At 46.7% G+C, this 12,301-nt stretch overlaps 1 protein-coding gene across 1 annotated transcript in view; it reads right to left on the bottom strand.

The window, feature by feature from the left end:
- Positions 1 to 12,301, bottom strand: part of DNAH9 (dynein axonemal heavy chain 9) — a 333,822-nt gene that overhangs the window by 73,118 nt on the left and 248,403 nt on the right. Inside the window, exons 53-56 of the mRNA XM_042917480.1 lie at positions 11,252 to 11,487; positions 6,114 to 6,236; positions 4,933 to 5,137; positions 3,813 to 3,977 (exon numbers count right to left, since the gene is read on the bottom strand). Coding sequence (XP_042773414.1) covers positions 3,813 to 3,977; positions 4,933 to 5,137; positions 6,114 to 6,236; positions 11,252 to 11,487 — 729 coding nt within the window. The remainder of the gene's footprint in view (positions 1 to 3,812; positions 3,978 to 4,932; positions 5,138 to 6,113; positions 6,237 to 11,251; positions 11,488 to 12,301) is intronic.

Here is a 12,301-nt window from a genome sequence, read left to right as displayed (position 1 = left end):
TACGAACTTCAGAAGGAAGTGTTACCAAGGGGGAAAAGGAGAATCTACTCCCCCAAAATTCCCAGGAGGATTAGCATCCCAAGAGCTGAAGATCCCTGAACAATCTATAACTCACCATTAACTATTTCGGTTTAAAAGCAGTAGAGCTGAAGAAAAACATAAAATCGGGACATTAGAAAGAGGAGCAGCTATTACCTAGAAAAAAAAATGAACTCACTAGGACTTTTTAAGAAATTCAGTTATTTAAATGAAAAACCCAGTGCACAGGTTAAATAATGGACCAGTGCTGGAAGGAGAAGATGAAAACTAGAAGACAGATCTGAGGAAATTGGAACAAAGGTAGCTCAGAGAGAAAAGAAAAAGATGAAAAATATGTATGAGGTTGTGAGACTTGGCAGACAGAAAGAGAAGATTCAGAATACATTTAACAGAGATACAGGACAGAGAGAACGAGGGAGAAGCAACACTTGGAGGCGTAACGGTTGAGAATTTTCCGATCCGGTGAAAGACCAGAGCTTTTAGAAGAAGCAGTCAATGTCAAAGAAAGTTTACTATCCACAGACCCTTGAAGAAATAATTATTTGCCTCAATTAGAAGATCACATCAAAAGGGGGAAATGAGATCTGAGAATTTCTTAAATATGTGGTTAATCTAAATAACAAGGGCTATAAAAAATGACCACCATAGGGGCGCCTGGGGGGCTCTGTCAGTTGAGCATCCGACTACGGCTTAGGTCATGATCTCGTGGTTCGTGGGTTCGAGCCCCACATGGGGCTCTGCACTGATGGCTTGGAGCCTAGAGCCTGCTTCAGATTCTGTGTCTCCCTCTCTCTCTCTGTCCCTCCCCCACTCACACTGTGTCTCTCTCTGTCTCTTGAAAATAAATAAATGTTAAAAAAAAAAGAAAATAAATAAATGTTTAAAAAAAATGACCACCATAGGAAAAGGAAGTAGAAGGTGGAACTAAAATATTATAAAACAGTAACAGAAGATGGAAAAGGATGATCAAAGTATTCTAAAGTCCTTATATTGTCTTGGGAGAGGCCATATATCCCTTTATATTAGACTTTGTTAAATCAGTATATATATTGTTAAGTCATATAAAATGAAATACAATTTTCATATGTAAACGAAACAAGGTTAATCAATAAAATAAAGTAAATTAACTTTTTTTTAAGTTTATTTTGAGAGACAGAAAGAGAGAGTGTGTGCACATGAGTGGGGGGGGGGTCAGATAGTGAGAGAGAATCCCAAGCAGGCTCCATATGGACAGTGCAGAGCCCCACATGGGGCTCAATCTCATGAAATGTGAGATCATGACCTGAGCTGAGATCAAGAGTCAGATCTCTACTGAAGTGACTGAACCACCCAGGTATCCCCAAAGTAAATTAACTTTAAAATCAGGAGAGGATAAAGATGAGAATGATGAAAAATCAAGACGGGAGAAAAAAACAAATAAGCGTGGTTAATAGAAAACACAAATGAAGGCAGTAGAAAGAAATTCACTCTACCGATAATGTTAATAAATGTAAATTGGTTAAATTCAGTAGCTAAAGACAAAGCTTTTCGGAAGGGGGTGGACTGAACAAAAACAGCTACTCAGAATGGTGTTATCACAGATCCATCCTTTTCAAGCTCACCTGGGTTCCTAATGCTGTCCACTAATTATATTTCCTGAATTAACTTTTACTCTTATTTCAGTAAACCTTCACTCCTCTCCCCAAACCGCCTGCCTTACTACCACTCCTTCACTCTCTGCAGGTGAATGTGACTCATGCTTTCACCGTCTATAGAGAGACCATCAGGAAGGAATTTCCTTAATTTCTGCCTCTCCTCTGATTCCTTGAAGTTTCTGTCTCCTTACCTCAGTTGCCTGGAGAATCCATGGACCATGGATCTCATTTCTAGACTCATGCTTGCCCCCAACCCCTATCACTTTGGAACTAGCTCTCCATCTTTCCAAAGACAAGTTCATCATCTGTGACCTGAATTAGATTTCCTCTGACTTTCTCATGTACCCCGCTACATTAATTGTTCCTTCTTTTTCCTGTAAATTCACCTTCTCTTATCAACTGCGGCTTTTACTTTACAAACCAGGCATCCTCCCACCTCCGGTGAAGATCTTACCGCACCCAATCTTTCCCGTCTCACGGGACCCATGTCTCCTTTAAGTCGCAATCCTTTCTTTCTCTGCCATTTCAGTTTGGCTTCTTTCAAGGGTAGCTTATATTCTCTTTCCCTTTTTCTGATCCCATTTGCTCTCATTCTAATTCAGTCTGGCTTCTGCTTCCATGACACCACTGAAACCATTCTCTGCAAGATCACTGATGACTCCTTTCTGCAAAGTTCAGTGGCCACATCCCAGCCATACCTTGAGTCCTCAGCATCATTCAACATCACCGGCACACCCTCTTGAGATGCTTTCTTTTACAATCCCTTATTTTCCTGCTTTTCTTCCCATCTGTCTGCTCTATTCCACAGTCAACATGTTCTGTATTTCTCCTAAAATGTCTGAGGATTCTTCTCAATGCTCTATTCTTCAGTCTCCTCACTGCACACACATCTCCCCCATGACTTCCTCTGCTCTCAGTTTCAATGATCAACTACTTGTTGATGACTCTTAGCACCAACCAAGGTCATTTATCTGGAAACTCAAGGAAGGGACCTACGTGAATGGCCCAAAGGCGTTCCAAACTCAACGCAACACAAACGAAACTAATAATGTCTTCTCATCCCCAGATCCATTTCTGCTCTCATCTTTCAGTTATTGGCATCAATGCCTATCTAAGTGTTTATTCCTGGAATCTGAGATGTTTCCTGGGCTAAAACTTTACCCATATATCACCATGTGTGAGCTGGGTTCTGTCCCCCCAGGCCCCATCTCTCCTACCCAAGACAGGGGGACTTGTACACAATTACTATACAAACTCTGCACTCCCTTTTCTAGAGATATGGAGGCCACAGAGAACCAGGAGTGGAACCTGGTGGCCACACCACGGCCACAGAGACAATGTGAACCTGGACCTTCCTGCTCTCAGGCTCCCATTCCAACTTCATTTGTCTGTTACCCCAGTGTGGGCATGAGCTGGTCTACCTACACCACCCGTCATCACCTCTCATTTTTCCTACCCTGTCCCGACCCACAACAACGGCTTTGATATGTGGAGAAATCCCAATAATCTGACCAACAGTGCCTTCCCTCAGAGGTGTCCTGTTACAGACTCATTTATCCTGCTCAGAACCAGTATCTTCATTGCTCCTCTGATCCAACAGCAGGGCTGTGGATGAAAAAGAGCCTGTATAGTTTCAGCAGCCTCCCCGCAAAGGGCGAGGGGCTCGGATGCCCTCAAATCCTGTCCTTCCGTCTCCCACAGGGGGGAATAAAAGCCTTCCAGATAATGTGAGGTAAAGGAAGGAAGCTAGAGACCGCAGAGTTTCCCGGGATGATAGCCGTTTTTGAGAGCTGGCCTTCCTGAGCAGCCACCGAAGCTGCTTGCATTGCAATCAGACTTTCGAGACTTTTGCCGGCTGGTGGGCTTTCTCAGGGAGCAACCGTGAGCCAGCCAGTGCTCACGGCACACAGGGGTGCGATTCCTTAGCCTCAGGGCAAGTGTGCAAACTCTCAGCAGGCACAGAGTTCACGCTCGCCAAATGTCTGTGGAGCCGAGGGGTCAAACTCCTTGCCCAGAAGGCGGGAACTCCCTGATGCACGGCGTGAGGTGGTGATCTCAGGAATCCTGCCCGCCTTGACTTTCTGGAAGGAATGTGGGAACCTACCAACGCTACCTGGGAACGCTGCCAGGCAGTTTTACCTTCTTCTCGACTTCCGCGGCTGTCTGCTTGGTGGTCTCCAGGTTCTCCACTAAGGCTGTGTCCCCCAGGAAGTTCCCAGATGCTGAAGAGAGGCGAGAAAGCAGGTTGTCTTCTAGTGTTTTCAGGGTGATTTTGAACCCGTTCTGTTGCTTGGTGAGATCTGACTGCAAACACAGAGCAAGGGGGAGTCAGGTGCAGGAGCCCAGCGCACCCTATGCTTGGCGTAGGTCTGAACAGATAAACGCTACGGGGTCTTCTTTTTTAATGTTTTTACTTGTTTTACAGGCAGGGGAGGGGCAGAGAGAGAGAGGGCAACAGAGGATCTGAAGCAGGCTCTGCACCAACAGCAGCGAGCACGATGCGGGGCTCGAACTCACAAACCTCGAGGTCATGATCCAAGCCGAAGTCAGACGCTCGACTGGCCGAGCCACCCAGGGGCCCCTGAGGTACCTTCTTAATGTGTCCATAACCTTGGCTGGCTAGCCCCAGCCCCTTCTCAGAGGAGAAAACACAGTGCTGGCACATAGCGTGTTCCCTCAGCGGAAACTATTTGTGTGACTAGTCAGAGGGTAGGGTCAAGTTCTCATTCTCTGGAAGGTCACCTCTATTACCTCTTTACTGCCCCAAATGAATGGCTCTCCTGTAGATGCTCTTTACTTGGAAAAAAAAATCAACAGACACTGACAAGTTTAGAAAAGCTCATCGCTGGAGCCTTCTTCAAAGTCGGAGTGGGGCTCCGGGGTCCAAGCTGACCTCCCCTCGCCTTCCCTTCCTGATCATTAGATTCCATACCCTAAAGCACTATGATGCTACTGGGGGGAGGGGCGCGGGGAACACGTGAGTTCAGGCAGCTGTCATTTCTTTGCCCTTGTACTGCATGGGCTTATTGCTTTTCGAGCCCTGGAAAGAACAATCTTCCTGTTGGGGGCCCCAGCCGCAGCTACTCTGGTCATCTTCTGTTTCTTTTCTTTTTAAGTTTATTTATTTTGAGAGAGTAAGTGCAGGCAGAGAGAGAGCGAGAGAGAGAGAGAGAATCCCAAGCAGGCTCTGTGCTGTTAGATCACCGCAGCAGTCACAGAGCATTTTCTTCCTCCCTTCCTTGGTGGCTCCCCCACGAACCTTCAGCTGCTCCAGGTCCGGCCTCTCCATGCTGACCACGGCGGCCAACAGCTGGTCCTCCAGGCCATCCCTGGTCACCGTGAAGTTGATCAGGGTGGCCTGAGCCTGCAGCTCGGGCTGGTAGTGAGGATTGGCCAGCTTGGTGTGAAGGAGGAGCCGGAAGCCGGGGTTGTATTCACATTCTTTGTCTCCGATTTTGACGAATCTGGAACACGAAGGGTCATGTGAAGGTGGGGTGCCTTCCTGTGAGATTTGGTTTGGGACAGAATTCCAGACAGTTTTTGTTTGTTTGTTTTTTGCAAGATCATAGCAAACAATATAGCCACATTCGGATTCCTCTCAAGCAGGTCTAGCCTGAACGCTAGGATTCTTATTTGCCCTAATGTGGGGAAGGGGGGTGGAGGGTGGGAGACTTTCTCCCACGGCCACCATGTTGGATTTTGCACGTGCCACTACAGGGAGAGGCATCCAGGGAGTTGCCCAGGGAGGTGAGTACGTTATGAAACGTGCCCAGCAGATGGCAGTAAAGCGTTTGCAGGAAAGGGCACCCTAAGTGTGCAGAAACGTGCCTTCTGGGCTAGCAGCGATGGGGTCCCTTTTCTTTCATGGCTGATGGAAAGTAACTGCTAAGGTGGTTAATTCAGTAAGTGAGCACATACTAAGGACACGGAAAGGGTATTTATGGCCTGGGCAGTGGGTGAGGCTCTGGAATGAAGCAACCCATCATCATAAGTACCTCTTCTCCTTCCTCTCTCGTGTCCCTCCTTCTGCCAGACGCTTGCTGAGCCCCTGACCACTTACCAGCCCCCAAAGCCACCGGGACTCAACAGATGGACAGAGAACCGAGTTCTCAGAACCCAGAAGTCTGGCTTGGGTAAAAATGACTCATGCTTACGAGTCAGTCTGCATTTTGACCACTTTCCTTCTAAAGTTCTTCCAAAACAGTGCGCCGCTAACATGTAGGGGGAAGTCGAGGAGGACGTGACCGGACAGGAGCTAAGTGACTCCAGAAAACTGTCTCTACGAGTCAAGGGCAGCTGAGTGTTCCCCTTGGGTCCCGTCGGAGCCACCTGACGGGAGTTAAGGAGAACGTGTTCTGGGCAGAGCAGATCTGCTCACGGTTCTACCTGGGGCGACCATCCAGTTCCTCACACAGGATCAACAACATGGCTAAGTCGTACCGTCCTTTCTTGATGACTTCTCTCCCGAGCAGGGGACCCAGGACAGGATCAACGGATTCTTCCAGGTTTTCGATTAGCACCACATCTCCAGCTTCCAGGGCACGCTCTATGGTTTGGAGATACCTGGGGAGAAAGTCGGGCAGTGTGAGCTGGGGGCAAGGTGCGGATCCACAGGAAACGTAACAGGACGACCGTGGCCTCAGTGGCAAACGTGGAGGTGCAGCTACCTGGGATGACTTCGGCGGTCACGTGCTTCTCGGTTTAAAGTGATACTTAGGCGATCTCACAAAGTTTTAGAAAGAAGGAAACGTTGTAAAACACAAAAAAGAATACGGAAATGAATGTAACCCTTCCATCGGTCATTTACATCTTGGTGTTTAACACGTATGTTTGGAGATATTATATTCTCGAGTTTATTATTTGTATTTTGTTATATATTATTCGTTTATAATTTAACTTACATTTGCACCTCTCTTTGTTATTGGATGTCACGCAGCACATTTATCATTTGGTTCCTGTACGTAAAATGTATCAGAAACATTTCCCCATCTCATTAAATATATATTTGAAAAATTTTATTATTATGTTAATGTTTTTCTTAACGTTTATTTGAGAGAGAGAGTGCGAGCAGGCGAGGGGCAGGGAGACAGGGAGACACAGAATCGGAAGCAGGCTCCAGGATCTCAGCTGTCAGCACAGAGCCCGGCACGGGGCTCGAACTCTTGAATTGTGAGATCATGACCTGAGCTGAAGTCGGACGCTTCATCAATGAGCCACCCAGGTGACCCTAAAAATTGTATTATTATGTAAAAAAATGTTTATTTATTTTGAGAGAAAGAGCATGCACGAGCAGGGGAGGGACAGAGAGAGAAGGAGAGAGAGAATCCCAAGTAGGCTCTGTGTTGCCATCACAGAGCCCGATGTGGGGCTTGATCCCATCAACAGTGAGATCTTGACCTGAACTGAAATCAAGAGTCAGACATCCAACTGGCTGAGCCATGCAGGCACCCCTTAAATATTCTTCTAAAATAATTTTCTATGACTGGCTGTCAGGCTGTACTTATATACCTTAATTTATTTAACAATTGCCAAAACTAGGTTGTTTCAAAAGTGTCAGTGTTATGTAGAGTTTAATAAACATGTTAAAAGGTTGATCTTGTCTAAATATATGGATAAGTTTGATGTAATTCCAATTCAAACAATAGATAACAATAAAACTATAGAGATTGATCATAAATAAATCTTAAAGGTAACCTAAAAGAAAACAATAAGGATGATTAAAAATATAAAAGCTACCAAGAAAAAGAGGAGGTATTCATATTAGCTAATACTAAAATATTTTAGGGGCATCTGGGTGGCTCAGTCAGTTAAGCATCTGACTTCAGGTCATGATCTCATGGTTCATGAGTTCAAGCCCCACATCGGGTTTTCTGCTCTTAGCACAGAGCCTGCTTCAGATCCTCTGACCTCCTTTCTCACTGCCCCTCCTCCACTCATATTCTCCTTCCCTCCCTCCCTCTCTCTATCTCTCAAAAATAAATTAAAAAAAATAAAATATTTTATGTAACTTTAACAATATAGATATAGAGGAAGAAGCAAATTCTAAAATATTTTCTATAACTCAAACAAACTGGATATATAGGAAGAATCTGAAAGGGTATCATATCCCCCAAAGTTAGAGTTTTCCGCTGAATGATGAATTATAGGGTATTTAATTTCTTTTATTTTGTAACATCACCCCCCCCCCCTTTTTACTGTGATGATACATGACTTTTGTAATGCGAGTTGCCACCATAAATGTTGCTAAATACAAAGCTGAGTAATTAAAGGCTGGTATATTATATAAATGGAAAAGAATAAAGACTGTGTAATAAAATAATTAATACAGAGTAAAATGTCATCTCTAATTAATCAAGGAAAGGATGGAGAATTTAATAAATGGTATTAGAACAATGGCTAACCACCTGAAAGTGAAAATTAGGTCTGTATCTTATATAGCACCCTAAAATATATTTCAGGTTATTGGATTTCAATGTTAAAAGAAAACACCTACAAAAGCCCTAAAAAAATCTAGGTGAATATTTATATAATTTCTGGAGAGAAAAAGGCTTTTCTAATCATGACATATAGAATAAATGGATGACATATCTGGACACAAAGGAGGCCCTCAGGGGCACGTGGGTGGCTCAGCCGGCTAAGCGTCTGACTGCTGGTTTCGGCTCGGGTCACGATCTCACAGTTTGTGAGTTCGAGCCTCACATCGGGCTCTGTGCTGACAGTGTGGAGCCTGCTTGGGATTCTCGGTTCTCCCTCTCTCTCTCTGCCCCTCCCCTGCTCACTCTCTCTCTCTCTCTCTCTCTCTCGCTCTCAAGAAATAAATGAACTTGAAAAAAAAAAAAAAGCCCTCAGAATAAAAAACCCCACAGCTGTCATCTGTCAAACCCCATAAATAAGACTAAAAGACAAATGACCCACCAGAGCAAATATCCACTCATGTGATGAAGGGAGACCATACCCAACAGTCTTCATACACATTGTAATATAATATTTACATTCAGATAATATACAACAGATCTACAAAAGCACCCAACAGAAAAGTGGATGGACAGAAAACAGAGAATTAACTGCACACGTGTTTACCGAAGCCCTACTATGTGTCAGGCACTGTTTTTGGTACTTAGGGATATAGGACGAGCAAAGAGGAAGAACGCTTGTATCTAAAAGGCAGTTGTTGGCCAATTAGAAAGGGATTTTTCTGATGTTTATTTATGTTTTTATTTAGAGAGAGAGCGCGTATACGGGAGAGGCAGAGAGAGAGGGAGAGACAGAGAATCCCAAGCAGGCACTGCACTGTCAGTACAGAGCCTGACTCGGGGCTCGAACTCATGAAACTGTGAGATCACGAGCCGAGCCAAAGGCAGGAGTCGGGCACTGAACCAGCTGAGCCGCCCAGGCACCCCTAGAAAGGAGTATTTTGATCAAAATGCGGGGAGAAGGCCAGGATGACATTAGTCTGATCGATGGCACAGGTTAAAATATACCCGGGGGTACCTTGGGATTCATTTCTCCTCTTATCCTCTCTAGAAGAAAGGATCCGTCTGGCAGTCAATATTTGCTTGAACTATTTTTGTAACATTGCGTGTTTGATTTAAACAACACCGGCTGATCTGGACCTCTGGGCAACCGCGTCTGGGACGTGTGACCAGACCACCAAACCTCACCTTGGTGGCTGTGGGCTGGGTTTCTAACGGAGAAGCAAACGCTGCCTCCGTCAGTTTTTTTTTTTTTCTTAAATTTAATTATTTTAAAATTGTGCTTAAAATATACGGAACACAAACTCTCCCATCTCAGCCGCTTTTAAATTCTGATTAAGTTTTCAAGCAAAGCTCTGCCAAAGTAAAGTGTGTTTTTATGCACAGGAATCCTTTCATGTAACATCACTGCAACAATCCTATTTTGATTGAGTTCTAAGTTAGCCAGGGGAAAAGAGAAAGCAGTTATGGATGTTTCCATTTCCATTTCCCAGCTCGGCGCATCAAGTACGTTCACATTACCATGCTACCGTCACCACCTTCCGTCTCCAGAAGTTCTCCACCTTGCAAAACCGAAACTCTGTACCCTTTAACCAGCAACTCCCCACACCCCTCCCTTCAGCCCTTGGTAACACCATCCTGCTTTCTGCCTCTTGCGAATTTGATAACTTGAGGGACCTCCTACCAGTAGAACCATACGGTATCTAGAAAAGCACCCGACAGGTCTACAACATAGATCTTTTGGGTCCTTTTGTGTCTGGCTTTTTTTCACTCAGCATAATGTCCTCAAGGTTCGTGTCAGAACCGCCTTCCTTTTTAAAGCTAATATTTCACTGCATGGATACAACACGTTTCGTTCATCCGTTCGTGTGTCGACGGATACTTGGGTGGCTTCTACATTTTTTTTTTAATGTTTATTTTTATTTTTGAGAGACAGAGCGTGAGCGGGGGAGGAGCAGAGAGAGAGGGGGAGACACAGAATCCGAAGCGTGCTCCAGGCTCTGAGCTGTCAGCACAGAGCTCGAACTCACAGACCGTGACATCATGACCTGAGCCAAAGTGGGATGCTCGGCCAACTGAGCCATCCAAGCGCCCCAAGGTCGCTTCTACATTTTGAATATTGTGCACCGCGCTATGAACATGGGCATACAAACGCCCACTGCTTTCAAAATGGTATATTCTGGCGGACATTGATTTGCTTCCGTGAACCTCAGTTTCCTCAGATGTGAAATGGTACCTACCAGTCGTGCTCGTCTTATCAGTTGTGCGGATTAAGGAAAGCATTTGAGATGAGGTCCCTAACACCAGGACTGGCAATAAATGATCTCTGTCGCTCCTCCTCTTCCCCATGGCGCCCTCCTATCCCGCTCACGTATCCTAACATCACGGACAAGAATCCAGAGCAGAGACTACAAAGCTAAGTTCTAACCCAGTTAATGAAGCCATGGGGTGGGAGACGCCAAGGTCTGGGGTCGTGAAGTGTGGTGGGTGCTGATAGGAATTCTCAGAGACACTCATGTCCCTTCGTGTAGTAACGGCCCCATCGGGAATGTGTGAAGCTGTACGAGGCAGGCGAAAGGGCTCTCGGGGGTTCACCGCTAACTTGGCTATACTTGCTGCCAACTGCTATATCCGGTCATTCTTCGGGAGACACCGCGTTTGGGTTTGTTCTGGGGGGCGCTGGGCCGGAGGTAGAAACAACGGGTAGACAAGTGGGCTCCAGGATGCGCTAAGACAGGCACTTTTTGGCTCAATGTGAGGGAGACTTTATAAAACACAGAACTGCCTGATGGTGGAGCGTGATGGGGAGGTCATGTCCAAGGAGAGGTGTGAGTGTGAACACGATGGGGGGGGGTGGGAAGGCGGGGAGAAAGGGCCCCTGATGGGTCAGGAGGCGGTCACGCACGATTCCTAATGACGAACACAACTACCCAGGCATCTTCCATGGAGAGGTGTCCTAAAATGGGAAGAGAAACACAGGAAGGCTCGCGGAGGGACCGGGAGGGTAGAGACAACCCACTGGGGTTGTCTTACGATCCGCTCACCCCAACTGTCTTCTCTCTGCACAGGTGGCGAAAGTCAGAAGTGATGTGCTCAGCCACCTACCCCTTCTGACCAATCCGGGTGACCCGGAGGTTCTCGCCGTATTTGTTCTTGATCCATTTCATGCCTTGTAGCTGCGGGTCAACCACGAGCGGCCAGCGCTCACAGGTGACCACGATGGTGGCGTTCTCCACGGACATGCGGTCTGCGGGGAGGCCCTGGTTCTGCCAGGCTGCCACGTCGGCCTCGTCTGTCAGCATCCTCAGGGGATCCAGGGTGGGGGTGACCGGGATAGGCACCTGACGAGGGAGAAATGAGGCACGCGCTCAGAACTGAGGCAAGCCTTCTCAGCCAGATCCAAATGCCCCTGAAAAGGGCTTTCCTGGCTGCGCGATTATTTCTGGAAGCAGGTTTTCTGAACGTCCTGAGGGCCTTTTTTCTCTCGGTGGGTGAACAGCAGCAGCCAGGCTCGGTGACCCTTTGTTCATTAGCGCATTCGCCCAAATCAAATTTCTAGCATCGATGATTTGTACGTTAGCAACAGCCTCCTGTCTGCCCTCGCCCGTGTTAACAGGGTCACTTTCCTGCTGCTCTCTCGTTCTCACGCGGGCCCCTGGCCTCGTGGGCGTTCCCCTGTCGCTGCCAGCCCACGCCACCCTTGCTGTCCCGTATGTCACCCCCTGCTGACGAAGGCCTGTCTTGCACACAACTGGAGATGCCTACTTTTCTCCCTGCCCAGAACATTCCACTTCCAGGGTGGATTATAGGGCTCCTCCTTTCCTTTTTCTGTTGACCTCTCTCAGCTCAATTCTGCTGCTAGTCCTATTTTCCACTGGGGGCACGCGTGCATTTTTGTTAATTGGGGTAAAATTCACGTAACTTAAATGAACCATTTCATTTATTTTTTTATTTTATTAAAAAAAATTTTTGGGGGGGTCGCCTGGGTGGCTCAGTCGGTTGAGCGACCGACTTCGGCTCAGGTCATGATCTCACGGTCCGTGGGTTCGAGCCCTGCCTCAGGCTCTGTGCTGATGGCCCAGAGCCCGGAGCCTGCTTCGGATTCTGTGTCTCCCTCTCTCTTTGCCCCTCCCCCGCTCATGCTCTGTCTCTATC

Source organism: Panthera leo, chromosome E1, assembly GCF_018350215.1.
Source record: "Panthera leo isolate Ple1 chromosome E1, P.leo_Ple1_pat1.1, whole genome shotgun sequence".
Classification (NCBI taxonomy): Eukaryota; Metazoa; Chordata; class Mammalia; order Carnivora; family Felidae; genus Panthera; species Panthera leo.
This window is presented reverse-complemented; position numbering and strand designations above follow the sequence as displayed.